Source organism: Stegastes partitus, unplaced genomic scaffold (assembly GCF_000690725.1).
Source record: "Stegastes partitus isolate 25-593 unplaced genomic scaffold, Stegastes_partitus-1.0.2 Scaffold36, whole genome shotgun sequence".
In the NCBI taxonomy this organism is placed as follows: domain Eukaryota; kingdom Metazoa; phylum Chordata; class Actinopteri; family Pomacentridae; genus Stegastes; species Stegastes partitus.
In genome coordinates, this window is record NW_007577767.1 from 517,672 (window position 1) to 545,104 (window position 27,433).

General features: G+C 41.0%; 1 protein-coding gene across 5 annotated transcripts in view; it reads right to left on the reverse strand.

The window, feature by feature from the left end:
* ralgapa1 (Ral GTPase activating protein catalytic subunit alpha 1) overlaps positions 1-27,433 on the reverse strand; it is a 74,625-nt gene that overhangs the window by 44,071 nt on the left and 3,121 nt on the right. For 2 of the 5 annotated variants that reach the window (XM_008302030.1, XM_008302048.1), the window contains exons 2-33: positions 27,110-27,220; positions 26,934-26,983; positions 25,743-25,800; positions 25,442-25,485; positions 24,758-24,935; positions 24,390-24,505; positions 23,804-23,942; positions 23,463-23,671; positions 22,906-23,229; positions 22,000-22,179; positions 21,685-21,756; positions 21,351-21,499; positions 21,063-21,186; positions 20,626-20,772; positions 20,331-20,421; positions 19,747-19,911; positions 13,963-15,819; positions 10,245-10,369; positions 9,926-10,160; positions 9,330-9,527; positions 8,900-9,070; positions 8,512-8,705; positions 8,322-8,420; positions 7,938-8,093; positions 7,493-7,621; positions 7,223-7,348; positions 6,119-6,177; positions 5,469-5,577; positions 1,829-1,939; positions 1,422-1,490; positions 1,192-1,329; positions 767-950 (exon numbers count right to left, since the gene is read on the reverse strand). In XM_008302030.1, the coding sequence (XP_008300252.1) occupies positions 767-950; positions 1,192-1,329; positions 1,422-1,490; positions 1,829-1,939; positions 5,469-5,577; positions 6,119-6,177; positions 7,223-7,348; positions 7,493-7,621; positions 7,938-8,093; positions 8,322-8,420; positions 8,512-8,705; positions 8,900-9,070; positions 9,330-9,527; positions 9,926-10,160; positions 10,245-10,369; positions 13,963-15,819; positions 19,747-19,911; positions 20,331-20,421; positions 20,626-20,772; positions 21,063-21,186; positions 21,351-21,499; positions 21,685-21,756; positions 22,000-22,179; positions 22,906-23,229; positions 23,463-23,671; positions 23,804-23,942; positions 24,390-24,505; positions 24,758-24,935; positions 25,442-25,485; positions 25,743-25,800; positions 26,934-26,983; positions 27,110-27,220 (6,117 nt within the window). The remainder of the gene's footprint in view (positions 1-766; positions 951-1,191; positions 1,330-1,421; positions 1,491-1,828; positions 1,940-5,468; positions 5,578-6,118; positions 6,178-7,222; positions 7,349-7,492; positions 7,622-7,937; positions 8,094-8,321; positions 8,421-8,511; positions 8,706-8,899; positions 9,071-9,329; positions 9,528-9,925; positions 10,161-10,244; positions 10,370-13,962; positions 15,820-19,746; positions 19,912-20,330; positions 20,422-20,625; positions 20,773-21,062; positions 21,187-21,350; positions 21,500-21,684; positions 21,757-21,999; positions 22,180-22,905; positions 23,230-23,462; positions 23,672-23,803; positions 23,943-24,389; positions 24,506-24,757; positions 24,936-25,441; positions 25,486-25,742; positions 25,801-26,933; positions 26,984-27,109; positions 27,221-27,433) is intronic. The other 3 variants (XM_008302062.1, XM_008302039.1, XM_008302057.1) reach the window with 3 other exon arrangements.

Here is a 27,433-nt window from a genome sequence, read left to right on the forward strand (position 1 = left end):
AATGCCATCACACACTGTGCTGCCAGCAGATCCTGGTTCATCAACATCATTACACACACACCGTGACACACACACACACGCACTTTGCAACAACTCTTATTGACAGGCTGTTTGTAGAGTACAGATATGTATTGACCAGACATTCTCAATGACTACCTAAACCTCAGGGGGGCTCAAGAGGAGACAGATGAAAGAAAAGGAAAGAAAAAAAAAAAAAAAAGAGACAAATTAATCTGGGAGAACATAACAGAAGTGAAAAGATTATTAGCAGATAAATACATCAGAATTTTAAAGAGACTGATTAGAGGACAGAGAAGAGAAGAGAAGAGAAGAGAAGAGAAGAGAAGAGAAGAGAAGAGAAGAGAAGAGAAGAGAAGAGAAGANAAGAGAAGAGAAGAGAAGAGAAGAGAAGAGAAGAGAAGAGAAGAGAAGAGAAGAGAAGAGAAGAGAAGAGAAGCATGGCCTATCAGTGTGCTCCAGTCATTAGACTAGTCACTGAGTCTTGGTAGACCACAGCAGGGGACAATACACACTCTCACACGGATGCAGACATGTGCGCATACATACACATACCTACCTTCTCCAATCTTTAGTGATTGGCAGTGGTTTGGTGAACGACTCTGGGTCATATTTTACAGAGATTTGGTGCATTTGCGTGCGTCTGTGTTAATGCACCACTTTACATGTGTAGGAAACGGTGGACTCAATATAGAGATGTTACGGATTCTAAGGCTGCATAGTGTGTCTCCAGTGTTAGATAAATTACCTTCAGTGACAGGCTGTAGCTTGCTGGAGCGTTCTGAGTCTGGGCTGTGCAGTGGTTCTGGTTCTCGGAGGTTCTCTAATGGCAAGAACGGATCGTAGTCCGGACTCAACAGGTCCGACAGCTGCAGCGGGTAATACTTGGGACTGCTGAAAGACTGCGCTCCATACACACAACCATGTAATACCTAGACACAGTTTAAAAGAAAATGACATGCTGATTAATGGATACTGCTTCAGATTGGATTCCATTCAAGTTCAGTTTTACTGCACCAATACCGATAAAAAGAAGAGGAAAAAAAGTGTCAGTAAATAGTGAATCTTGTAGTAGAAATGGCTCATGTTCAAATGAATTTTATTTCAGTCTAAGTAATTGTGTATGCTAAACTATTAGTCATGTCATGATGACAGACACACACACATACACACCTTATAAATACAGCTAAGCAGGGTCTTGGTAGGTTGGTCCTTCTCTGGAGGGCTTCGTGTCTGTACAGGCTGCAGAAGGGTCTTCGGAGGCAGAGCCATCACCCAGTCCAACAAACACAACAGGAGGGAAACCACCAACTGCAACACAAAGGCATAAAGTCTTTCTCTGTAGAACAAATGATGCAGTGAATAAAAAATATTGATATTTTTTGTGAATGCAATCGTGTTACCCTCTTGTCCAGCTCATGAGGAGAGGACTCAGTAGAAGGCAGCAAGTGTGTGATGGTGGCGATCAAAATCTAAAGAAAGAGAAAACGCAGACATTGTTTTCCATTAAAACTGTTTAAACACAATAGAAAAAAAACAAACATGCCATTATGTTACAAATCTACAGCACTGTGAGAATGAATGCTTCTGAGCTAATGTGTTACCAGAAAGCAACTTCATTTTTAAAAACCTCTAAAAAGAATTTTAGATGAAGTTTTTAAATGTATTCTAGTCCTTCTAAGGTCTTTACACAGTATGATCTACCATCACAATGTGACGCCACAGTGATAAAGAGTTCATAAATAAACTAGTCCAGTGTTTGGAAATATTCGATCAATTGTACAAATGTATACAGTTATTGATGTGTCACCTCTACGATTTTCTTTGGAGTGTCAGGGGGGAACTTCTGAAGATGATCCACGTAACTGATCAGGAGGTGAAGGATGTCTGATGCCACCAGTGCAACATTCTTATTGGGGTACTGGAAGATGAAAGACACATTTAGGAACTGACATCCATTACAGTCTCTGTTGGTTAAACTGATATATTTACCAGCATTGTATAAACCACTAACTGCTCTGTTTGCTCAAAGGTGGTGCTGAGCTCCTCTCTTAAAGCACACAGTGGGGAGAATGAAACAGACTTTGGATTGTATTGTTCTTCAGCAGAAGATGAAAATGCAGGTTAAACATACTTACAACAAAATCCATCAGCATCAGGTATCAAACAACTTGCACAAATGTGACACTTTTACATTTCACATACACATTCAGAGTTTGCATAATTGAGCTGAAAATAATCGCTAATCTCATTTGATGATTAAGGCAAATTAGCCATGTATCTTTAGATAAGCTGAAATCTTTGATACTTCGAGGCTGATAAGCAGAAAAGGTAGCAGAGGGAGGAGGAGAGAGGAGAGGATGAATGATGCCGTAGGGCTGTTAGCTTGTTTATTCTAAAAGGTTTTCATTTTTTCAAAAATATTCATTTAAATAGCTTTAGCTAAACATGTATAATTCCAAGAGCTTGCATAGTTATTTTAATGGTATTCACAAACAGTGTCAAACATTAGATAAGATCTGGAATCAATTAGTGTAAATATCAAAAAATAATAGAATACTAATCTTTACATTTTTGTATTCTTAGATTAATACTGTCAGGTCATTAAATATCAGCCAATACAAACTGGTATCCATTATCAGTCTTAAAATTCCACAGTGGTGAGTCTGTAACTTTCTCTATTTTTCTCTTTTATGGTGAACCACTTTTTCCATGATAAGAAACTTTTTGTGCACAAGCCTTCCACAACAAGTCTTCATCAGTATGTTTCCACTATCTGTTCCAGTATTCACAATTTTTTCCTGGAACTGTTTTAAATTCAATACCTATTTAAGATCTATATATTGTTTCTAACACAATAAAACCCAAGGTGGTTAGAAAGAAGAGATTAGTCAGGCTCTAATGAGGATCGCCACCTACAAAATAAAAAATGCTTTCAGATGAAAGGGAAGGAGAACAAGGAGGACAACAGGAGGAAGCGGCTCTGCATGGAAATATGACAATCCCTCAAGCTTTGTGTATGTGTGTGTAATTGTGGGTGCATGTCACAGAGCCCATGGCTGAAGCTACTGGCTGCTGGTATGAAGGCAAGAGATTCAAAAGTGGACAAGATGTGTGTACATACGTGACAGTGTGTGTGTGTGTGTGTGTGTGTGTGTGTGTATGTGTGTGTGTGAGACACAGCTTGCAGCATTCCCCCTGGATTAGTCTCCTATCAGAAGGAGGACCAAACATATTGACAGTCCAGGGTTTGCTCCCAGGAGTAAGTGAATGCAAGTGTGTGTGTGTGTAACTGTAGTGTCTTAGCAGGCCATTGGCTGCCGATACATGAGCTAGGGATTCCAAAGTGGAAAAGGTATGTGTGTGTGTGTGTGTATGTGTGTGTGTTTGTGTCCATCTCGAGCCACTTGGCTATAGATGAGACAGTAAATGTTGGACAGTATTATTCTGATCCACAGGCCTCCCAGTCTCCTTGCCCGAAACAGACAATACCAACTGAGGCAATTTCCCCAACACGAACAATCATCTACCACATAGTTGCTTGCAGCTGACCATGTTTAACACACATCCACAATCTAATAATCCTTTACTATTTCAGTATGTTGGTGCACTTAAACTGTCCATAAGTTAACTCAGAATTTGGCCAGGTAAGTCCTCACATATTTTGACAGTATTAATCCCCTCACATATGTCTGCTCTTCCCATTCAAAGAAGTTGTAATGTAAAGACACTGACAGGCAATCTGTTTTTAAAAAGTAATTCCAGGGGTCACACAGTATTAAGTAGGATTTACATTCAAATGCCCAATAGAGATTAAAAATCTTACAGCAGTGGCATTGTTTGTGAGGGAAAAAAAACTGAAGAAATAAGAAAACATGTTGGAGGTTCACTTATCGTACAAGACTGTGAGGTAAGCAAAAAAGAAAAAAAAAACTTCCATCAGAATAAACAAGAAGCATTTCATTTTTACATATATTAGCATGTTTAAAATTTTGCTGTTTTAAACTTACATTAATGTAGTATATTGACCTATGCAACTGGTAATATGTTTGTCAACTAAACTAAGTCTAATTAAACATTGAGGCAACAAGAACAGATGCTTCGACACAACTGTGATGTGCACATCAATGTAACATGTGGCCAGTTAGCAGCCTCTTTGATTCACAGTCATTGCTTTGGTCTTATTTCAGTGGATCACAGTCTGTGACAGGGAGAGCAGTCATGGTACCACAGTCAGCAGGGACAAAGTTAGACAACACACAAACACTGCACACAACTGATAATGTTAACCAGCTGGTTTGACACTTGAACCTTATTGATTCACAGTTCAAAGAAAAAATTCTAGCCATAGTTGGATGTTCAGTAGGTGGTTGGGATGTAGTCTCCAGAGTGACTGGTTAGTCGATATGCTTTCACACAACCAATTTCTCAATGGTCAGAAAGTCGTCAATGTTACTTTCATGAGGACAAAAGCGCTATGTCAATAGTCTTCCAGGTTCAATCAAATATTTTTGGCATATCTTAGGAACATACTACCAATGAAAAATTGCTTTGAAAACGCAGAACTGGCCCAAAGTAATAGAGACATTTAGGTCTAACTTATTTAACGTTGGCTAAACGTTTATTCAAAGTCACTTCCAGTCTAATTCATACAATGTACGAGCTGTGTCAGAAAAGTTCCAGGACTGGTGTCACAAAAGATATATTTCAAATCCTGCTGCATTTGCTTAGTTCAGTGCGCAAAATGCAGCAAGAGTTGTGGCAGCTTCACCATGACAACACGCCTGCTCACAATGCCCTGAGCATCCAACAGTTCCTGGCTGAGAAGAGCATCACCGTGCTGGAACAGCCTTCCTACTCACCCCACCTGGCTCCGTAGGATTTTTTCCTCTTCCCCAAACTCAAGGGGGTCATCAGGGGGACCTGTTCTGAAGGCGTGGACAACATCAAGATGGCTGTGACGACGGAGCTCCAGAGGATCCTGGAAGAATCCTTCCAGGAGCGCATGGCGGCGTGGCAGACAAGGCTGGGAAAGTGCGTTAAACTACAGGGGGGATTACTCGAAGTAATCCCCCCTGTAGTTTGGATTTGAAATATATCTTTTGTGACACCAGTCCTGAAACTTTTCTGACACAACTCGCAAAAAAGGAATCAGTGTGGCTGCATATTGTTCAAACAGATGGACAAAAAGCTGAGTGCAAACTTTTCAAACAGCAGTTCACAAAATGGCAGGTGCATCAAGCAACAGTTTGGCGGCTCCACCAGTCAGGAGTAGCAGCTATTTCCAGACCAAGCTGGATATGAAGTCTCCTCTCACCAAAATGGACAAAAATATATTTCAGTACACCTAGAGTTAACATGCAGATTTCACCCCCTCTGACCAATCAATTGGTTTCAGGGTAGGTATAGTACATAGCTATTATTTATAACAGTACTGAGGTGTGACTGACCTTCAAGGTAACACAGATGACATTGAGAGCATCTTTAATCTGTGGATGTTGAGTGCCATGAGCCAATTCTTCAGACAGCCAGATACCCAGACTGCACAGAGCCACACACCTGGCCAAACAAGTACAGCATTAGCAAGTGGTTACATATACAGAAATACTGTTGACACAGAGCCCAAAACAAAAAGCTTTACTGTATATCGTAATCAATATGCATACTCTTAAAACACACATACTACTGTATTAATACAGCAAATAACAAAGAATATAGAAAAATGCTATTTGCAAGCAGTTAGTACACATAGATGTAGTCACAGGTTATACTATCATATTAAACTCCTACAACATCTTATACAGGTGAATAGATTGACATATGAACTCTTAACATGGCGCACCTGTCCAAATCCAAGACTACAGAAACATTTTCAAATGTAATTATTTCTTCATTTGTATTTTAACAGTCCAATCTATTCAAACAGCTTTTATATAATATGACCCAATACATCAACAACAGAAACAGTGATGTCCAAAATCCTTACAGAATTGAGTAAACGTACCTCTAACAAAGTTTAAAAAATAACACTAAATGCATCACACTTTCAGGAGTTTAGAGAGAGATACAGACACAGACAGAAAGACACACAAAAACTTACCTAGCAGGAGCAGAGGGCTCATCCCTGGCAGAGGTCAGGATGGTTTTGATAATGTGCTCCTGTAAAACAAACCATACAGAACTTAACTAACAGTACAATGTGTTGGGTCAATATCTGCATAATGTGTAATTTCATGCTCAGGTTTCAGAGACAAATGTAACCTCCAGGGGTGCATAATGAAGACACTGGCTGAGTGCTTAAGCACTCAGTCAGATAATAGGAAAACTGATTCAAGGAATTACATTATGAGGTGTTAATGTATATTATACACACATATGCTGAACTAAATATGGGCACACTGCCACAGTTCAGGCACATCTACACCACATCTACACACACACTCCCAGACGCATTCACACTCTCACTGGTTTTGTCCCCTCGGTCAGTGTTAATGACCGCTTAGTGATTCAAAACAAGTTTCTGCCTTGTAAGAAACCAGTGAGCGAGCCTGAGGCGCTGCCACGCATGGCATTAACTGTTTACACAGCAACAACAACAATAACAACATTACTCCCATAGCCCTGAGCTGTTACAAGAATGGCTGATGACAGATTAACCTATTAGTTTGGTTCTGAGATCCCCTACGGACAGTAGACAAGTGCTACAGGGTTTGGACTGACCTGGATTACACAAAAGACAGACAAAAGTTTTTGAATCTACGCTTTGTTCGCTGTACATTTTTTAAAAATATACTGAAAAGTTTTCATTTATCAAGAATAGCATATCTGTGACGGAGATGTCCATTTTGTTATAACTCTTGGCAATGATAAAGTCATACCCATGTAAATGCCTCCCTTAACTATAATGGTTCACTATAATACTGTCACAAAGAACAATGACATAGCCTATGGCAGGTTTGTCCAATCCTGGTCCTCAAGGGCCACAATCCGGCACATTTTGGATGTTTCCCTCTTCCAAAACACCTGATTCAAATGATCAGGATCGTTATCAGGCTTCTGCAGCGCTTGATGATGAGCTGATCATTTGAATCAGGTGTGTTGGAAGAGGGAAACATCCAAAATGTGCCGGATTGTGGCCCTTGAGGACCAGGATTGGACACCCCTGGCCTATAGCATAGGTCAATGACCTGTCTCAGTCATGTACCTTGACATCTGGGAATTTGGTCAGCACCACATCAGCAGTGGTGGGGTGAAGGGCTGGAAGCTCCCCATACAAGTTGGGAAAACACACCAGAGACCCGAGAAGGATCTGAGCCTCCACTCTTGGAGCCTTGAAAGCAAGAGGGGGAGAGAAGCCAAAAAAAAAAAAAGCGGTGAGAAGGAAATAAACATGAAGAACATGCCTGTCACACTGTTTTAGGAACTGAGTTACCGTAAACAACTCTACACACAAACATGTTTCTGCATTTCTTACATTGAGTGATGAGCAGGCAGTGACTCGTGAAGCTGCAATGATAAAGTCCAGGATCAGCATGGTGGCTCCAGGTAGACCAATACTGAAGAACCTGGGACTGCAATGCTTGATAATGGTGTTCACAATATCCTGTTAAAGAAACACAGTTTTTTTTATTAAAAACATTTGCTTTCTCTGCAGTTTAAAACTCCACGTGCCACCTTGTAGTCTGAAACTCTGACTTATAATTACATATTTTGTTTAATATATACTGGTAGGATTAAGGAATACCATATTTAAAACTGAAATAATTAAGAATGATGGGGACACTACTTGTTAATGTAAAATCTATGAATAAAATCTGCTGTTTATTGACGTATTGTGTTTAAATGTAACTTTGATACCACCCTCAGGTTATGATTGTTGTCACCTCTTGAACACTTTCACACACCCACACACACTTTACCTGGTCTTGGTGCAGCAGTCCTTGGTGCATGATGTTGTAGAAGTGTGTGAGAAAGTCTGAGTTCGGGGAAACATCTTGCCGTCTCTTCATGATCCTGCAGATTAGCTTGTAGGCATGAAGCTTTCCCTGCTTATAACGCTCCGTCAGCATTGTGGCCTTAGAAAAAAAAGCACATATGGACATACACATAGTGTCTCCTTTTCGGCTTTACGCAGCAAACAGATGTATCCCATTGCTATTTAATCAGGGAAATTGATCAAAACATAGCTATACCCTAAAAAAATGGATATGGAATTTTGTTTTTGCCAAACATTACTCCTTATTCTCATGTGTGACGAGGCCTGAAGATCATAAATACTCTGGTAATCGCTCAATCACACATACCTTGAAGAGCCAGGGGGTAAGGATTCTCAGGGGTGGAATCAGAACAGGAGGAGGAGGAGACGACTGGTTGTCCAGAGATATGCCCAAATTATCCCTGATCTGAAAAGAGGAATTCCCATTTTAACCAAAGTCATCATTAGAGAAAGTGCTGAGTCAGAGTAGTGTATCAGTTATGTATATCAGTATTCACCTTGGCCAGGTTTTGCCACAGTTCACAAAGGTAGTCAAAGACCTGAGCATGGATCTCTGGGTCCTTGATGCTGTTGACATCCCCCAGGATACCCAGCATCCTCCTCCACATTACTGTGGCAACATCTGCGTGCCATCCAGTTAGAGAACCGCCTGCCATCACACTGCAGTCCTCGCTGGGGAACTCACTTGTTTCTAGAATCAATCAGTGAATCAATCAGTGACTCTTGCCTCTAATTTAAGTGTCAGACATGAGTGGAAGAAAACTACATGTAAGCACTTTCCCAAATCTCTCATCCATTCTGATAACTAATTTATATACAAGACTCTTCATCAACAAAGAAAAATGGTATTTGAAAGAACATGTTGAATGTGTGCATCAGTATTACCCAGATCATCAGGGGTCTGTAGGACAGAGTTGTGGAGTTTCTGGTCCAACTGCAAGTGAGTGTGCGAATGGGAGTGTGTGTGATCAGTGTGTTCTGCTGTCAGTGTAGCAGGAGAGGGTGTCTGGGAGCGAGAGCCCCCAAGGGAATGCATAGGTGATGCACTCTCAGAACCTAGACAAGAAGGCACAAACAGGACAAGGAGAAAAGAAAAGAAACATTAACGACCCCTGATTAAACAGCCAAAGACCTACATGTCAGATGTGTGTTACTAGTTCTTATCAGCCAAATCGTTAATCTGTTTTTATGACTGTTATCGTAGATCTGTGAAATATATTCTATATGCAAATGGAACATAACTGTATGCAACTACTTAAACAGCATATTTTTCCAACACAAATTTAGCTAGCAAGATCTTCATATTTATTCATACCAGTGACGGTGACAGTGTGGCTGAGACTGCTGGTCTCTGAGTCGATATGAAGTGTTGTCAAACTGGCTACTTCATGTTCTTCACAGGCCATGCCTCCACCCAAACTATCCTGGTCCAGGGAGCTGCCTCGACCTCCTCCTCCTCCTCCTCCACCAGATCCAACTCCTCCTCCACAGGCCTCAGAACTAAAAGTAAAGTCTACAAAAAGATAATTCATCAGCTATACACAGTGTTCACTTTCTAACCTTGTTGTCCACTTAATGTTTACATGAAAATGTTAAACCATGATGGATTTTTCCGACAAACTCAAAGTAACATCTAAAAACCCAAGGCTTTTAAAAGTTAACCTGAAAAAGAGAAGTTATAGTCTTAAAGTTTGATATTCCTTAATAAAGGACTATTGATATTTTCATTTTTAATATTACCACTAGAGAGCTTTTCGTTTCTTTTTTGTTTGCTCTGATGTATCATCAGTTTTATATGCTCTAACAGGAACTTCCAAGGATCAATCTTTAATGTTCCCTTCTTCAAATTATAGCAGTTTTATACAAAAAACTTTTAAAAACCAATAATAAATCTAGCATTTAGTTCCTTACTGTCAAATTTGCATGTGGAGTACTGAAAGGCATTAAAAGAGTCTGATTGGCTGTCAGAGCTGATGACATCAGAACCACTGGCGCTAGCAGGTGACGTCCACTCAGAGGGAACCCCCGGATCATCAATAGGACGAAGGTCATCTGAGGGTCGCGATCCAGGACTCTGACCAGCCTCCAAGAGCTCTGGCAGGTCCCTGGGAACTTCCAGGCTTCCTGGGCTGCTGCCACGACGACCCTGTGTACCAGGAAGAGAGCTGTGTTTGTCGGTTCTCCGGCTTTTGACACTTGAATGTTAAATGAGTGCATGTGTTGTGCTGACCGCAGTTCCTTTGGCCCTCAGTCTCTCCTGGATAAACTCATCCATGAGGTCAGAGAAGTTTGGGTTACTACTTCCTACATCACTGGAGACTGGACGGGCCTTCTGGACCACCTCCTCTTTGTTGGCTACACACACACACACATACACACAGATACACATTAAGATATAGAGGTAGTTACATTACAATAGTCAAAGAAAATAATGTACATTCACACATACACAGAACTGATGGAAAATGAGGATTCACAGTAGACGTGTAGATGAATATATGGACAAAGAGCACAAAGAGACAGAGACAGTAACTGATGCTTCCCCACACAAACAGCTAAAAAGACAGAAAACTATAAGTAACTAAAAGTACTAATGAATGAGTAGCATGATTATGTAATCAGGTCTTACTTGTTGATTAACTTCATCAATCCCTACTGTATTAGTCTAAATTAGAGATATAGTGACGTTTTGTTTTTGATCAGAAACCAATACTGTTACTCCCAACACCACCGCTAGAGCATTATTAGCAGACCTACATTATTTACAGCAACTGATGCATAAGTGATCTGATGTTACATGAAAATGTCACAATATCCATGAACAAACCTAAAATATTTCAACAGGTAAAGTTTCTCTGGATAATAAGAGCAGTCCTGATGTGCATGTACTGAAGGCCTTGAGGTTATTATAAGTCTAATGTTAAAAAAAAAAAAAAGCACACATATGAACACAACAGAGGGCACATCAAAAATCCACCAGAAAAGCAATGCAGGAGTGAATACACACCATGCACAAAAAGCGACAGAGAGCATCACCTTGTTAGGTCCAGACAAGCAGCATACCAGAGGCCTACATGAGTGCAGTTATGTTACTATGGGTTATGTTGCTGTTAGCTTGGATGCGGTGACAGCGGTAAGTGTTAGTTGTAAATTCTGAGAGCAGAGGGCATATATCAACCTAAAGTCAGATGGGCTTAAATCTGCTGCTTTCAGTATTAACTAACTAATCTTTAATTCCTGAACCTGTGGCTGATAAAGCTGACAGCTTGGTTGCTTCCATCGTTCAATCCCAGGACTTTGGTCAATAAAGCTTAAGAATTACTGAACACATAATGAAATCCTTTACTTTGCTGCCACCTAGCTGGATTTAGGACAATATGGCATACTATGGCCATTGAATAAAGAACAAGACAAGCTTTGTTCAGAATGCTTTGCGCTGCAGGTACAATGGTACATCACCCAGGGCAGGATATCAACTGTTCTGCCTCTACTTTATCAAATGTGCAATAAAGTTGAAATTTTGAACCCACAAAGGTCAGTGCAACAGCAATTTTTTTGTCACTGTATTTAAGCTGCTCATTAGAGGAACCAGCATCTTGCTTTCATGATCCTATGGAGAGAAATGAAGTTAGCATCAAACAAACTTAAGATCTCAACTAACAAATCTAACTCCTTTTCTTATGTATCAACTAAAACATTTCTGCATATTCACACCTACATTCAGTGCATTATTTAGACACCCTCTCTCACCAATATGTTAAATATCACAAATCCAGCTGTCTACGAGCTTATTAATCAACTGTAATGGTTATTTGCCATGACATCACCAATAGCAATATGAACTAAGCATGTGTACAAAACAATATGAAAGCATAAAAAATTAAATCCTACTCTGTTTCTAAGTTACATTACTATATCAGTATAGTTCAACAAATGTTCTGTATGTGTTTGGCCGAACGAGATGGCGTGCTTAAATGTCACCTGCGCTGTCTACGAAAGGACAACTAAGACCCAAATCAACTCTGTAGACAAGTACAACAGCTAAGGACGGCCATGTCTCAGAACTTCGTTATCATCTTACTCCAATCGTGGAATTCAGCATCAAATGCCACACTGCTGGAACTACTGGGCATCACTGTTCTATATAATGGACACATAAGTCATATGGAGTTATGTGTTAACAATAACTCTGCAATAACACATTCTTTCCAACACACAAACTGCTGAGGACTTGTGTTATCCAGCCTCACACTCCTCATACTCAACTGCAGTTCACAAAAAAACAAAAAAACAAAACAGATGTTCCGAGGAAGCAAATAGAACGTAAATGATGCACAACACAACACCTTAAGAAGTTGTGCCAATTTTTTAAAAATAATGTCAACGTTGTCGTGCAAGATCATTCTAATGGACTAAGCACAGACATGCAAATTATGCTTGAACACACTCAAGTTGTGTGGTCAAGTTTATAGAGCCCTGGCACAGGCCACCATCTGTGTTCATAAAACAAGGATTATGCAGAATCTTTAGCAGTCAGAGTTTAACTAGTTCAACACACAGCCAGACAGACATGACGTGAGTCACAACACGTAATATCTGGTTTTAGTCTTCACAGAGCACCAGATGAGGTTGACAAAATTCAATGCAAATGCAGAAGTGTAGAGGTGAATTAGCTATCAATATTTTTGACATAAAAATGCCATTTCCATTTCAACTTTTAAAAATCATGTAAAAATAATGCTGGTCTTGCCTGTCTCATCATATGTGGCAATTCCCATCCATCTGGCACATAGGTTGACAAACCAACAACAACAAAAAAAACATATAGGTGCTACTTGGCCCATGTTAGCCAAGCAACAACTGGAGAAGGTAAGAAAAGTAAAAAAAACAAAAAAAAACGACTGCACAACAGTAACACCACATCAAGACAGATTCAGGTGGAGAATCGCTGAGCTCTTATATATCTGAACCTCAAGGCAAAATCATTTGACTCCAATTCTGTAGTCTGCTGGACTGTGTATCAGAATGAATAGAAAACGGGTATTTGTACTGCTGATAGGATGGTGCAGTTTACTAATCATGACAACTGATATCCTCCTATGGTACTGTACAAGGCAAATAACCATCTCAGATTGCAGACTTGAACGCTTGTACTTCTTTTATCCATTCATCCTGTTTGTGTATTCAACTATTATCAAGTTGGCCGTTCTCACAAGGTCTTACGCTGCCTTCTAGTGGCGTGAGAATGAATTACAACAATGTTTTTAGTCCACATAAATGTGTGCATGTGCACTTTAAGATAATTCACACAACAGATTTTCCTTTATAATTATGATTCTATTAAAGCAATAACCAAAGCTATAAAGCTGGAAAATGCCAGAAAACATCCGAGAGCTTTATGACAGGTGTTATGTATAACCATGTCTCTTGTTCCCTTTTTGTTGGTGTGTTTATCTTTTCTACAGAGAGTTGTGCTTTTCTGTAGATTGTTGTTTCCTTCTGTGCAGCTGAAGAGGGGCCGGAGTCCAGGGAGGAGGCGAAGAAGGCACGAGGAGGCCGCATGCAACATCGAGGAGAGGGAGGAGGTGGAGAACGGGGGAAAGAGGTGAGAAGGTTAAAATCCCAAAACCTGAAGAAGAAAGAAGACAGGAGAAGGAGGGATGGAGCTTCTGAGGTAAAGAAGTGGGAAGGTATGGGAGGAGGATGGGGTCCTCGACAGGAGGCAGGCTGGAGGAAGGGCTACGTTCAAGAGGAAACACATCAACAGGGAGTTTAAATTTCAGTCCAGCAGCAAGATGATGAGTTTCAGCCAAAAATATCATTCCATCATAACAAACCAGTTAACAGCCAAAAAAGAAAAGAAAGTTGTTGGTGTTTGTGTGTTGGTGAGTATTTGTCTTTCCACATGTTGTGTCCTTTGTGAGCTCTTCGTTCGTTGCAATCCTCACCTGGCGTAGTCGTCTTTCGTCCAAAGTAGCCCAGGACATGGGAGTAGAGATCCCTTAGTGATGCGTCGCCCATGGCGGCCCGGCCCTGCCGCTGTGGCGACGAGCCTTGGGATGACCCCTGGCCTCTGGGCCGAGGCTTAGAGGACAGGGCGTGAACCACAGTCTTATAGACACCACCAAGAATAGCCCCCTGGTGGTGTCGTGAGGCAGTGCTGCCAGGCTCCTGGGAGCGTGAGCGGGAAGCTCGAGATCGCAAGGCTGAACGTCCCAGACGTCCGCGCACTCCTGACGATATGCCAGAGGAACTTGAACTACTTGATAAAACATCTGAGTGGACCTCAGGGCCCATACTGGATCCCACACAGGATCCAGGATGTTGCTTGTCCTTGTCCCCTCCAGTCCCAGCCCTGTTTTCCAAGCCTCCAGCACCTGCACTGCCCCCTGGCCCGCTGCTATCCGTAACAGTTCCAGATGACAATTTCTCATGTGGCCCTGTTCTATGGCTAATTCCAGCCACCGAGCCAAACTTACCTGCACCCCCTGCTCCCAGCTTCCCCCCTGACCCCATCCCGGCTCCAGCCCCTGGTCTCTCCCCAGCCGAGTGGCTATGTGTGTGGAAGTGACTGAGCCGGCGCAGCCTGGCTTTCCAGTGGGCCTCCTTATTCTCAAGTGGGTTGTGGAACTGGACAGACTCAGTTGAGGGTCGGAAGCTGACATGAACACCCCCAGAGTGGTGCCTCTTGGTGCTACCTCGGGACATCTTGGTCTTAATTGGGTCTGAAGTCTGGGGAGTCGATTCAATGCTAGATTCAACTGTGTTGGTATTTTGTCTAATTAAACTGGACTTGGTATTTGCTGCTGCTTCTTTATCATCTTGTTTCTCTTCTATTTCACTCCATGTGTCAAATTTCCCTTCCAATCCTGTTGCCCTTCCAGTATTTCCTCCTACTCCCTTTTTCTCCCCCATGTTCCTTTCTAAGCTAGCGCTCCCCTTAGCGTTGGGCGGTGGCCACTGACACTGCAACTCAAGGCACTCATAGATACTCCGCTGCTCTGCCTCATTCTCCTCTGTAGAATCCACACTGCTATGTCTCACTGATTTACTTACCTGTCTGTCCTCTCTTACCACCTGTTTTGCTTCTCCCAGCTGTCCTGTATTGTCCAATTGTGCTCTAGCTACCCCTGTTTGCACCTGGGCAGGTAAAATAACACTGTTTTCTAATGTATGAGCAGGGCTATCTCTTCCCCCAGCCTCCTCTTTTCTTTCACCTCCTTTGTGAGTGAGGTATTCTCTAATTGATGAGAATAAATCATCTTCCTCTACAGCAGCTGTACTTTCACCTTCTTCTGCATCAGTTTCCTTTTCAGATGAAAAGGTGAAGGCAGAGTCCCAGTTGCTTACCCAATCAGAACTAGAACCTCGGCTTCGGGAGCCACTCTGGGGCCAGAATTGATCATAAACACTACCAACATCTTGTCCCTTTGAGGACGAGGAAACAACACCATTGGACAAGGAAAAAGGGGTGGGAGAAGGGGAGGTGAGGGATTGTGAGAGTGGTTGAGCGTGGCTGTTGGCTGCAAGTAAGGAAGAAGTTGTGGAGTGGTGGTGGGGAGGATTCGGGATCGAAGTAGGATCCCTCTGTGGGTCTTCACCTTTGACCCGCTCTGCGATGAAGGGCTCCATGATGTCTGAGGCACTGCTGCTCCTTGCGAGGGAGGATGGGGCTGGGGTATCCAGATCACAGACCACTCCCTGGAAGACCTCAGAACAGGAGGTGGGAGGGGCCTCATCGCTCTGGGATGAGTGGCGCATCCGAGAGTTACGGGATGTCAGCGTGATTGGCGGGTCCTCAAGGTCTGGTGGTTGGAGGAAGTAGAAGGAACAGAAGTTACTGGAAGTGTAAATGGTAATAAACACACGAAAATGTGCACGCACACACAGACAGACACACACACACACACACTTAAATGAAGATGGAAGAACAGTGTCTGCGGAAGCCATCTGATCTCTGGTTCTGTATCTGATTGTGCTCATTGACATAGCTTATAAAGAGAAAATGTAAACTTTATTCATATCAGAGATCCTGTGGCCATTTATCAAGCTGTGGAAATGTATCTTTGAACAAAATCTTGTCCATCTTGTTATAAAAACTTAATTATAAACAGGTATTTCTGGATGGTAACTGTTGGAGTTATGACTTTCTGTTTTGTTTAAAGTCAAAATCAATATTTGCCTGTCACTCTGTAAATGTGAACAGGATTCATAGTGGCTCAACCTGAACCAGCCCTTAAAACTCTATCTAAGAAAACATTATGTATTGGAGTTTCTATTGTCTTCGCTTGTAACACTTTTTGTTATCCATTTAATACATTTTCACTTAGACTTTTATAGAGCTGTTATCATTTCTAAAAGACTGCAACACACACACACACACACATACACACACACACACACACACACCAAAAGTAACAATAATAATATACAAGTAAAATTGTCACCATGGCCTTCTAAACAGATGGGGGCGCAGTCAAACTGAATGGCCACCTCGTGAATAAATGTACATCTGATCAAATTTCACACAAAACATCCTTGTTAGGAAGATCAACAGGATGGGCATAGAAACAAAAAGGTAAAAAATGTGTGTAATAGGCAGAAAAGAATGCAAGCATGTGAAGTTAATGGAATGAAAGAAGGACAGGCACGTATGCAGGCAGGCAGATAAGATGCAGAATTACAGTAAGTAGGCAGGAAAACAGGTAGGTCAAGTTTCTTGCAGACAGGTGAACAACATAAACAGAGACACATGTTGCCATCTGCCAGTAAAAAAAAAAAAAAAAATCCTATTTACATCAAAACATTAAGTGAAATATTGGTAGCAATGAGGGATGTTGTTCTTAGATATTGGTTTGCTAATGATTCTCCCACTTAGAAAAGGCTCAACACAACACCAGCAAGCTTATTCAAAGCAACTTCATGAAAGTGGCATTTAAGCAAACTGTGGAGGATATAAATTTAAGGCAATATTTAGTAGTTTCTTTAAAAAAAATTGCACATACTTTTAGCAGTTGTACAGTAAGATGGCACCAGTGTAATTACTTTTTATTCCTTAAGCAAACATGTGATTAAGTATTCAATAGCGTGTCATAGAAACAAATATATCCATCAGCTAATGGCTATAAAGTCGAACAACCTTTATTTTACATGCTTGTACTTACCAGCCCTGCCAGGCTATGATCGCTTTTGACATGTTTATTAAGCATTTTAGAGGGAAAAAAACAACTTAATCTTACCTAAAGAAAATATATTTTTTTGTTATTTAGAGATGGATTGCATTCATCCTTTAACATATTAAGTTTAATGGTATGTTGAAACAGTTGTCAACTTAAAAAATATTGCTTTACACTATAATTTTCAAATTAACTAAAAATGATCTACAAGCAGGTGGTACATGATATGCTTTGATCATCCATTTGTTTTGATTTAAAAAAAACAACTGGCAAGATTAATCTCAAAAATTCTATTGATTTGCTGGATTCAATTTCCTAAATATGAAAAGTTTCTGTTTTTACATAACATTTTAGGAAGTCTTCTTGGGTTGGGGAAGTTTTCTTTTTTGGCTATTTTCAGATAGATAAAAACAAATAATTGGCATATTAATAAATATTGATAATTACCTGCAGCCCTACATTTGTCACATGCACAATTAATGCACTGCTGATCATCAACTTTTTCTTGCTCATCCTAGTTAGAGGTGAATTAGGAAAGGGCTCTATGATTCCTGAAGGAGCACATGCAAACTGTTGCTTCAGTAAAAACCAATACATGATCAGTTAAATTGACAAAAAAAAAGAGATGACAGGCTTAGGTTTGTGGCAGATGTGAAGACTACCGAAGTTTCCAGGTGAACAGGCAGCAGGCAGGCAGACAGGTAGTGCAAAGTGTGTGTACCTGCCAGCTGGTCTGCAAGGGGGGGTAGTAAAGGGTGGTGGTGGTGGAGGAGGACAGGAAGAGGCGGAGCCAGAGCAGGAGCACTCTTAGCACTGCGAATAAAGGCTGAGGACAGCAGAGAGTCCCCCGTAGAGCAGCTACGCAGGGCTGAAGAAGTGGGAAAAACAGATAGAAGAGAAAGAGAAGAAGGGGGAAAAAAGTGTAGGACATAAAAAGAAAGCAAAGAAAAGAGTGTTGTTCAAGTGAGAAGTAAAAGAGTGAGTGCAAGAAAGGTGGATGTATGGATGAGGATGCCCAAGTGAAGAAGAAAAATGAAACCATGACATGTAAAAAAGAAGAAAGTAGATATAGACAGTAAGTAAAATGGATCAAAGACATGAAAGAAGTTAATTTAGGTGTTGGGAGGCAGAGATTTGGTATTGTGTGTGTGTGTGTGTGTGTGTGTAGGTGTGTGTGTGTGTGTGTGTGTGTGTGTGTAGGTGTAGGTGTGTGTGTAAATGAATAAAACAATTATTTATGGGGCAAAGACAAGTTATAGAGACATAGTTTGGGGAGAAAGATGATAGATTATAAGTCAGTGAGAAGACAGGAGGGTGACGGCACAGTGTAGAGGAGAGCATGGTTCAAGGGCAGATGTAGAGGGAAAGAGACAGGGAAGGTGGGTGAGACAGGGTTAACTCTGGAGGAAGACAGTGAGAGAGTGAGAGGCTGGTGGTAGCTTGGCGCTCAAATCTTATAGGTCCACAACAAACAGACACACTAAATGTTTGCTGCTCTGATAGACTGTTACCTTGTAGTCACAAAATATGTCTGCAGGTTTGACCAAGTATATGGGTTTTTAAATGCACTGGTAGTTGGATATGTAACAGAAACAGCTGCAAAAAGTTGGTTAGCATGAGTGAGTAATTTCTTACAGGACAGGAACAGCAGACTGAGAGACTGTGAGATAAGCTAAAGCATATAAAGTGCAGCTTATCACACAGACATTGACTTTGTAGGTCCCACACAACATAAAACCTTCAAACAGTATTCTCTTATTTGGTCAGTCAGGCTTCCATAATACTTAAATTGTGTTCTGCACCTCTCATGTACCATCATGAAGAGCTGGAGCAGAACCTCCTTAACTGAAACAAATACCGCAGTGTGACCAGGCAAACTGGTAGTGGCTGGAGAACTGTATCTGACTGGTTTTAAAAAGTCCTTAATGACAGTTTTTAAAAACAATTTAAGAAAATCTATGTCTGTATTACATGTAGTTGTAGGTGGTGACACAAATTACATTGACATGACAAATTTATATTTATATTTCAGTTCTGGCAATATAGTACACGACATCCTACAAATATCCCCAAGTTGGATTTTCCTGATTATCATCTATCAATATCACAAGTTCTTTTTTTTCCTGCTGTAAGTTAAGTACTGTAGTGCATATGGTGATGTGGCCATTTCTGTCACACAACCTGCCACAGCGGAAGACTTTGCATAAACAAGACTCTACTTAGGAGGAGGAATGACAGTAAGCATATGCCAAAACTTCCTGCCAGAGGACAGGCAGAAGGAAAGAAACAAAGAGGTGATTCAGATACAAAAATCCCCCAAAATTTACTGAAGAAGAATAAAGAGCTTTCTAAAGTCTACTGAGGAATGACAGGGCACTAGATTTCTCCTAATGCAGCACTCTGCTGAAGACTCATACACAGCAACAAGCGAGCCAGTTTCCATATGTCTGGGAGTCAGTGCTCTGAACATAACTAATAGAAACATTTTCTAGCTTTTAAGGCTTTAACTTTTACACAGAGAAGGACGACAGACACCTAAGAATATGGGATACTAACCCACAGTCTTCTGACGGACAATACTTCGGGCTTTTTCGATGCCTGGTGAGCCAGCAGTGGTGGCGCTTCGCTGCCTCATGGCTGCTGCCTGACCTGGTTGGTCTCTGCTCCAGCCTTTAGAGAAGGAACGGTCCACAATCTGCCGCTGGCCCTCAGAACCAATACCTGCAGTAATTATGGAGGGATGTTGAGAGAGAATATTGTTTTCTCAGTGCACAGTCACAGGTAGTTGAGGATGTTTTGATCTGGAACTTGTGCTGATAATATGTGCATCAAAGGCCTACTATACAGATGTGATACACATTTTTATTTTCTCTCAAATATCAATGTTTACTATATTTTCTAAATATACCAATGTTTAAATTTAATGAATATGATATTTTAGTATGAAACTAAAAGTGTAAGCTGGAATATCTGTGCTGAACCCTAATCCTTTTGCACATGAATTAACAGATTCAGTATCATAGTAACATATAAACAGATTTCAACAGATGCAGCTGGCTCTGGTAAGATGATGTCAAAACTTGCTGTTAGGAAGTCGTGTTTTTTTCAAGATCTGTGAAGGTGTCTGGAAACTGACCAACCTTTTCCTTTATGTTTCTTCTGTTTTTGCTCACTGAGCTTGTCCAGAGGCAGCTCATTCAGATCGACACTGTACAGGTTTCTTGCCAACACCTATGACACAAAGACATAAACACTGCTTCAACGCTTCCATGCTCATGTTACCACACTGTTTCAGATGGTAGCTGCTGAACAGTTCTCACTGTTATTAAAACAACGTTGTATTGAATTTGTCCAGCCATATTTCTGGCACAACAAGTTTTACAAGTGATCGTTGCTACAAAGTAGTAACACTGAAAATGTGGAACATATCAGTACCTTTGTGAGGGTCTCCATAGTGAGTGACCACTCAGTGACGAGCTCCTCCCAGCAGGTTAGGGAGGAGAGGACTGACAAAAGATCGTCCCACAGTTCTCTGCTGATATAGACGTTTAGGTTTCCCTTAATCCAGGCTACTATAAGTGTCTGTACAGAAAGAAAGGGATGACATTATTTTTTAAGTTTTCAATTGATGAAACAAAGCAAGGACATACTTGGCAAAACAAGCCTGTACATTTAAATAAATTACTCCTTTTTAAAAAAACATAACCACATGAATGCACCATTATTGTATACTTTGATTATTTAGCGCATTAGAAGCAAGAAAAATTGACTGCATAAGTGTACCTATTCATTTACTTTTACTAACCAGACACAACTGGCTTGGATGCTAGGCTCAGCCCTGATGAAAAAAACAGTGATACACAGTGATATACCTGAAAGATGGGTCCAGCCAGTCTGCCTGACAGCGTGTTGTTCTTCTTGCCCTGAGGCATAATGGATGGAGGCCTTTTCATCACTGACTCTGTCACCCTCAGCAGAACCAGTAGGATCTGTTCCCTACAAACAAACACAAGCACAAAGATTTAAGCTAAACCACCAATCAGAGGTGAGCAGATGTGATGGAACCCTTGTGCTTACATTTAAACAATGACATCACGTCATCATCATAATGAAATGTATTTTTTTACATGTTTTTTTATAGGCTTATGTTTCTTTCTTACCATGTTTTCTGGTCCATGGTTTCATGCATTACAAGGCTGCGATAGATGTTCAGGACTCGTTTGCACATGTCGACATGCTCCTCTAAAAGGATCTTGATATCATTGGCTGGTTCCAGTAAGAAAACGTTGGAGGAGTGGGTGATAAATACCTAGAGAAGTGACAATGGCATAGAATGAAAAAAGGTGGTTTAAATCAGCTTTCTTAAATGATAATTTCACAAGGTAAAGAAAGAACAGCAGCCAAGATGCTGCAAGAATGAGACAGTTGCATGTGTGAAAGTGTGTGCATGAGTGAGATAAAGAGAGACACTTAAAGTCAGTCTTGAAACCATACCTGTAGCGTAGTCTGAACACCAGCATGAACACTGTACTCCAGCAACTCACTGTCAATCACTTTGTTCATTCCCTGAAAAAAAAGAGAATAAACAAATTTATACTTGAATTTAATCATAATGCAGAGGCCTACACATTCCCTATAAACATTCTTCTCAAGACTTAAAATGTATAACACAAAATCTCAGGATACGAATTTGGGAAAAAAGTGGGCATTTAGAAGTCATATTTAAGTACATAAAAATGTGTTCACGTGGCCTACTATTTACTTGAATATTTCAATGAATTACATTACTGGTTTTAGGAAATTTCTCACCTCATCTTCTTTGTCCCCGAGCTGAGAGCCTGAATCCAGACTGCCACCTGTGGCTATAGGATAGGGGCCCTCCTCTGGCTCCTTCATAAACACTGGCTTGTCTTCCATGGAGATCCACTCCTGGTAAACACGGACCACTTTTCGCATTGCAGCTGCCTCGCACATGGGAAGTAGAAAAGCCTATATAGGTGGAAACAAAATAATAATTATTAACAGGTTATTTTTTTTAAAGAATATATATTGCCTATTATTTGCATCCTCCAATGTAAAACAGGAACAGTACCCATTGGCCTGTAAATGGATATAGTGAAAAATAGGACAAGAATCACATATATTCACTCCAAATACAGACACTGCATTCAAGCATCAAAGGTGTGACACATTGAAATTGTCCGTAACATCAGCGGTCCCCAACCACTGGGCTGCAGACCGGTACCGGGCCGTACAGAAAAAATAAAAACGTTTTATTGGCTTATTTTATTTCCAGCTGAGTCTGCAGGGTGTTTAAAAAAAAAAAAAGACTAGCTCGTCTTCTCCATCACTTCCGCCTGTGCTTGTTTCCCGTACTTGACTCTGTCAGTTTTCATGCCCCACTGTTAAACAAAGCAGTCAGTTTAACTTTTGCCGAAATTAATAAAACAACAAAGCTCTCTGGAGAGCTTCTTTGAATAGAAAGAGAGACTTGATGCTGAGACAGAAGAAAAGTAAATACATGTTTAGCAATAAAAAGTAACTGTATTAGTTTTTTAATTATTAAAAAAGCGTCATAAATGATTAATATTTGTAATGTCTACCAGTCTGTAGAAAACTGTCTTGCCTGAAACCGGTCCATGGTGCAAAAAAGGTTGGGTACCGCTGCGTTACATAATGTCCCCACTCCCTGATAAATAATTCATTCTCCTTAACCTGTCGAAAGATCTCCGTGATGAAGTTGACGTTGGTTCTTGAGCTGGTCAGTACTCTCCTCACTACCTCCATGTCTGTCAGCTGCTCTTCATCCATGGAGCAGAGTGAGGAGGAGCTGGGCTCTCTCTCTGTCAGTGTAGATGTGTTGGAGTGGCTCTGTTCAGGTTCACCCGCAGTCCCTGGGCCCCCAGAGATCCCCATGCTACCTCCTCCTGGCCCAGATGAGCCCATGCTTCCTTCCAGGTGGCTGTCAGACCGAAGCCCTCCTCCACCGCTGTCGTCTGAGCTGCCTGCGGATCGAGCAGCCAGTCCGGCAGCTGCTCGCTGGAGATCAGAATGATGATACAGTGAGACTTGACAATAAATGGAAAACAAAGGAGCTTTGGACACTTGTTTGCAGTTTTGTATGATTTTATAGGACCCTGGACATTTCTACTAAACTTGATTACTCAATTAATAAAAAAAGATCTGCATCATTAGTATGGGTTCATTGAGCTAATTGTACAATACCAAAATAAGAGCCAAGCCATACCAGTGAACATATGTAAGTTGCTTACCTGTATGTTCTTGGGGACATTCTCTCCTTCTGTTCCTGGGATATGTGTATGTGTGTTGGGTCGAGGTTCCAGCCAGAAGGACACCAGCCAGCGGATAAAGATAACTCGGGCTTGAAGAAAACTCTCCTTGGTGCAGTACATTATTTCACCGCCATCCTGCTCTCTGCGCACCACACTGTAGTATGGCTTAGGGCGCATCGGAGGCACATCTACAGGAAAGAGGAATACTGTGTTATATGTGGTGTAGGATTACAACATTAAAATATTAGTTCATGCAATGTGTTCCACAGCATTCTGGATTTACTGTATTAAGTAGCTCTTCTTGACTTAATAGTACTGACCCAGCATGGGGTTGTAGAGGCTGGTTTCCATAGCGAAGTTGGGAAAGATGTGAGGAAGGTAAAACTTCCTGAAGTGACCAAAGAGGAAGCTGAAGCCACGTTCATGGTTCTCTTTACACCGCCACTCGAGAGACTTTGCCTGGTCGATACACACAAACACGCGCGCACACACACACACACACACACACACACACACACACACAAACAAGCTTGTGTTAAAAGAGAACATTACGCACACAGACTAGGGTCAAGCAGAGAAGAGCACCATTGTTCCAGAGGAGAATGTTATCAGTGTCTGTACAGCTGCATGCATGTGTGTGATGGCAGCAAGCACATTAAATACAAGCGCAAAGTCAGTGTGTGCCAGCAGGGGATGCAGTTTGTATTTTAGAGGGTTAATGATTCCAGTAAAGGATCAATACTTAATCTACCACCATATCTGTAAATGGCACAATCAGTGACTGATGAACCCAATACCTGCCTTCTCCAATGTGTTCAACATTAGTGGCATTAGTAAGGCATTGCAACTTTTCCAGCAGTGTAATTATGTTGTGCTAACTGTGTTAGTAAAGAATGATGATAATACCTGGTTTACCATGTATTTCAATAGAGCTTCTAGAAAGTAAGCAGTGAGGTCTTCCTGGTTCTTGTCACCTGACTGCGGAGGAACCAGTGGAGTGATTTCTTCAGGGGTCACCTGAGCTGTAGGGAGGAAAAGTGGATGGATTTAATATTACTCTCAAATATTTCTCCCTTTAAAAACTCTGTGGAAAAATGTGCAGGTTTTCAAATCCTGTCCAAGACATCATACCATGTCAAAGGTGCATCAAAAGAGTAACCAGCTATTTTTTTCCATGAAAGTTGAATACTACACGTATTTATTAGTTAAATGCCACTGTATGTGTATGTGTATGTGTATGTGCATGTGCATGTGTTTGTGTTTATTCCACTAACTCTCTGTCAAAGTCAGCGGTGGGTTGATCAGAGTATCCAGGGTGCGTGGAGTTCCATGGCAGAGTGGAGCTGGGAACCCAGGAATCAAACAGGCAAACATGCAGAGCTGCTCACGCTCTGCATTACTTTGTAATGCCTGCATCCACAATAAGAACAACCGCACACCTTCACGACGGATCTACAACATAGACAAAGGAGGGGGAAAAGAGGAATAGAAGAGAAGCTACGTTAGTTGGTGTTACTTGCAGCTTTAAGTTTTTTTTAAACTTAGGACTTGGAAATTGCAACTATATACGTATTTTTAGTGGGGAAGGGAGGAGCTGGGTCATGGGGCTATGACTGACAGGTAACGCAAAATCCATAGATTTCAGTAAGTATGTAAGGGTTTAGGGCCGTCCCACTATCAAAACGTCGAGTGTTTGAGAGGTCGGATGCTGACTTCTACACCATTGAGCGCCCTTTTTCGAGTCTGCTTATCGTTACTCTTTGTTAATGGCAAAATATTGTTTCCAAGCAACACGTGCTGTGATGATGGTGTTTCCCATTCCTCTGTTTTATACCATATTGAGCCCTCACAAACTCAAGCACTACAGCTGTGATGTCAGTTAAGTCTGTGAGGGTTTAGTGCTTAGGCCTTAGGGTGGAGACTGGGACTGGGCCAGTGTCAACGACTCAGAGCAGTACCTTTAGAGAGTTCCCAGTGTGCAACAGTTTCTTGAGGATCAGCCCTGTGAGAGAAAGACATGTCAGATCAATGTGCAGTATTCAGCTGCTGTTACCTACCTATATGGAAAATGAGTTACCAAAATGCCGTTAATACAGCTTAAGGAAAATATTCATGCATGCAGGCCTGATCTAAAACGTTTTGGTGCAGGCTGGTCTCTCACATTACATGAAATAACAATGTGAGTGGCCGCACTTTCCAAAACTGGTTAAACCTGACTACAAAATCAACTGTTTCAAGAAGGTGGTTGACTGGTTTTACCAATGCTGTGGAACTGCCATCGGCTCTGGATTCTCTCTGGTAGGAGCTGGAGGATTTTCTGAAGGGAAAAAAAAAACATTTTTTTAATCATTTAAGAATTGTTTTTTTTAAATGCTTATTATTGTTGTGTGTTATGAGCAAACTTTCCTTATCTGACGTTTCAACCAAAGAAGAATATCAAGATAAACTGATCACTACAGTCGCAACAATCATTATTAAGTTTTCACCAGTTGGTTGGTTGTTCACTGGACTCAGAAAAATGCAACAAGCTTATTATGTAGTTATGGTGATATATAACTATCTTAAGTAAACATACATTTTATAAGAATTAAGCAACTTTATAAACTCTAAATATTGCCCAGCCCCAGTTTAACGTATAATTCATAAGGAAAACATGCATTAAGCACATTCTTTTATCTAACGTCTCACTGGACTTGTGTTTTGCCCAGGCCTGGTCAGAATTTTAACTCTGTTGAGGGGCAAATGGAGGTCAGTAACAGACACACACATCCAGAGCTATCTTATCCTGGCTACTCAAACACCACCACTCAGCTCTGGATGTTGTTAATGTCAGTGGTCTCAGTCTGAGGTAAATGCCAGCTGGTGTTATGGTACTGACCGGGACCACCTACAGAAAGTTAGAGCTCTTGGAATCACAAACACCTCAGTGAATCAGTTGAATGTCAGGACTCTATTCTGTAGCCACACTGAATCCAGTGAGAGAGTGAAGCTTTTATCTCAGGGTGACCTGACAGCCGAGTGGTTAGGGTGCATACCACATGAGAGCAAATTCCTTCAAATAGTGAGTCCCTAGTTCAATTCCAAGCTAGCCCAGGTCCTCTACTGCATGTCAATCCTCTGCTCCCTGTCCTCACATTTCCTGTCTCTGTCCACTGTCACTATGGCAAAAATGTTAAAAACACACACAAAAATCCCCAATAAAATTTATCAAAGTCCTTAGTCATCAATAATCTACATGAATCTATGTTTTTTTGCAGTTTTGCAGGACTAAATGTTGTAAACGCCCCCCAAAAAACACAACATTTGCTTTTAGTAAGACCTTCCTGTTACATACCATGAGTAGCAAGCAGCAAATGTCACATATACTCAATGAAATTAAACTTCACAATATTTTAAAAAAAAAAACTATCATACTCAGCCATTAAACAGAGATTTGTCAGATGTCAATACCTCAAAAATGAAGAGGATCGAGTCTAGCTCCTCCCTCTGGGACTTATGACCTGAAAAATAGGGATGAGTAGAACAATAACATAGCTGCTATTGCAATGGTATATTTATACCTATAACAGAATCCCCTGTTAAGGATCTTCTTTTTTTTTTTAACTTTGACCATGAGTAAAACATACCTTTTTGCTTGAGGCTGACCTCAATGGTGACAAAGTTCTCAAAGAAGACATAGTAGATATGGGAATAATTCAGGTCGAAGAATTGTTTCAGCTCTGCAGGCTCTGCATTTTCTGAAAAATGAAAGGGGAAACACAGCTAGGAAATCACCAACATACACATTCAACAAAAGAGCAAAAAAGTGAAGTCAAACTGTTCACAAACTTGTCCAAAAAGTTCTACTCTCTCAGAGCTGAAAACAGTGTTCAAAACTAGATCAGGTTCACTATTTGCCCCCATTTTCCTCCCACACATCATCCATCATCTATACACCGCTTAATCCTCAC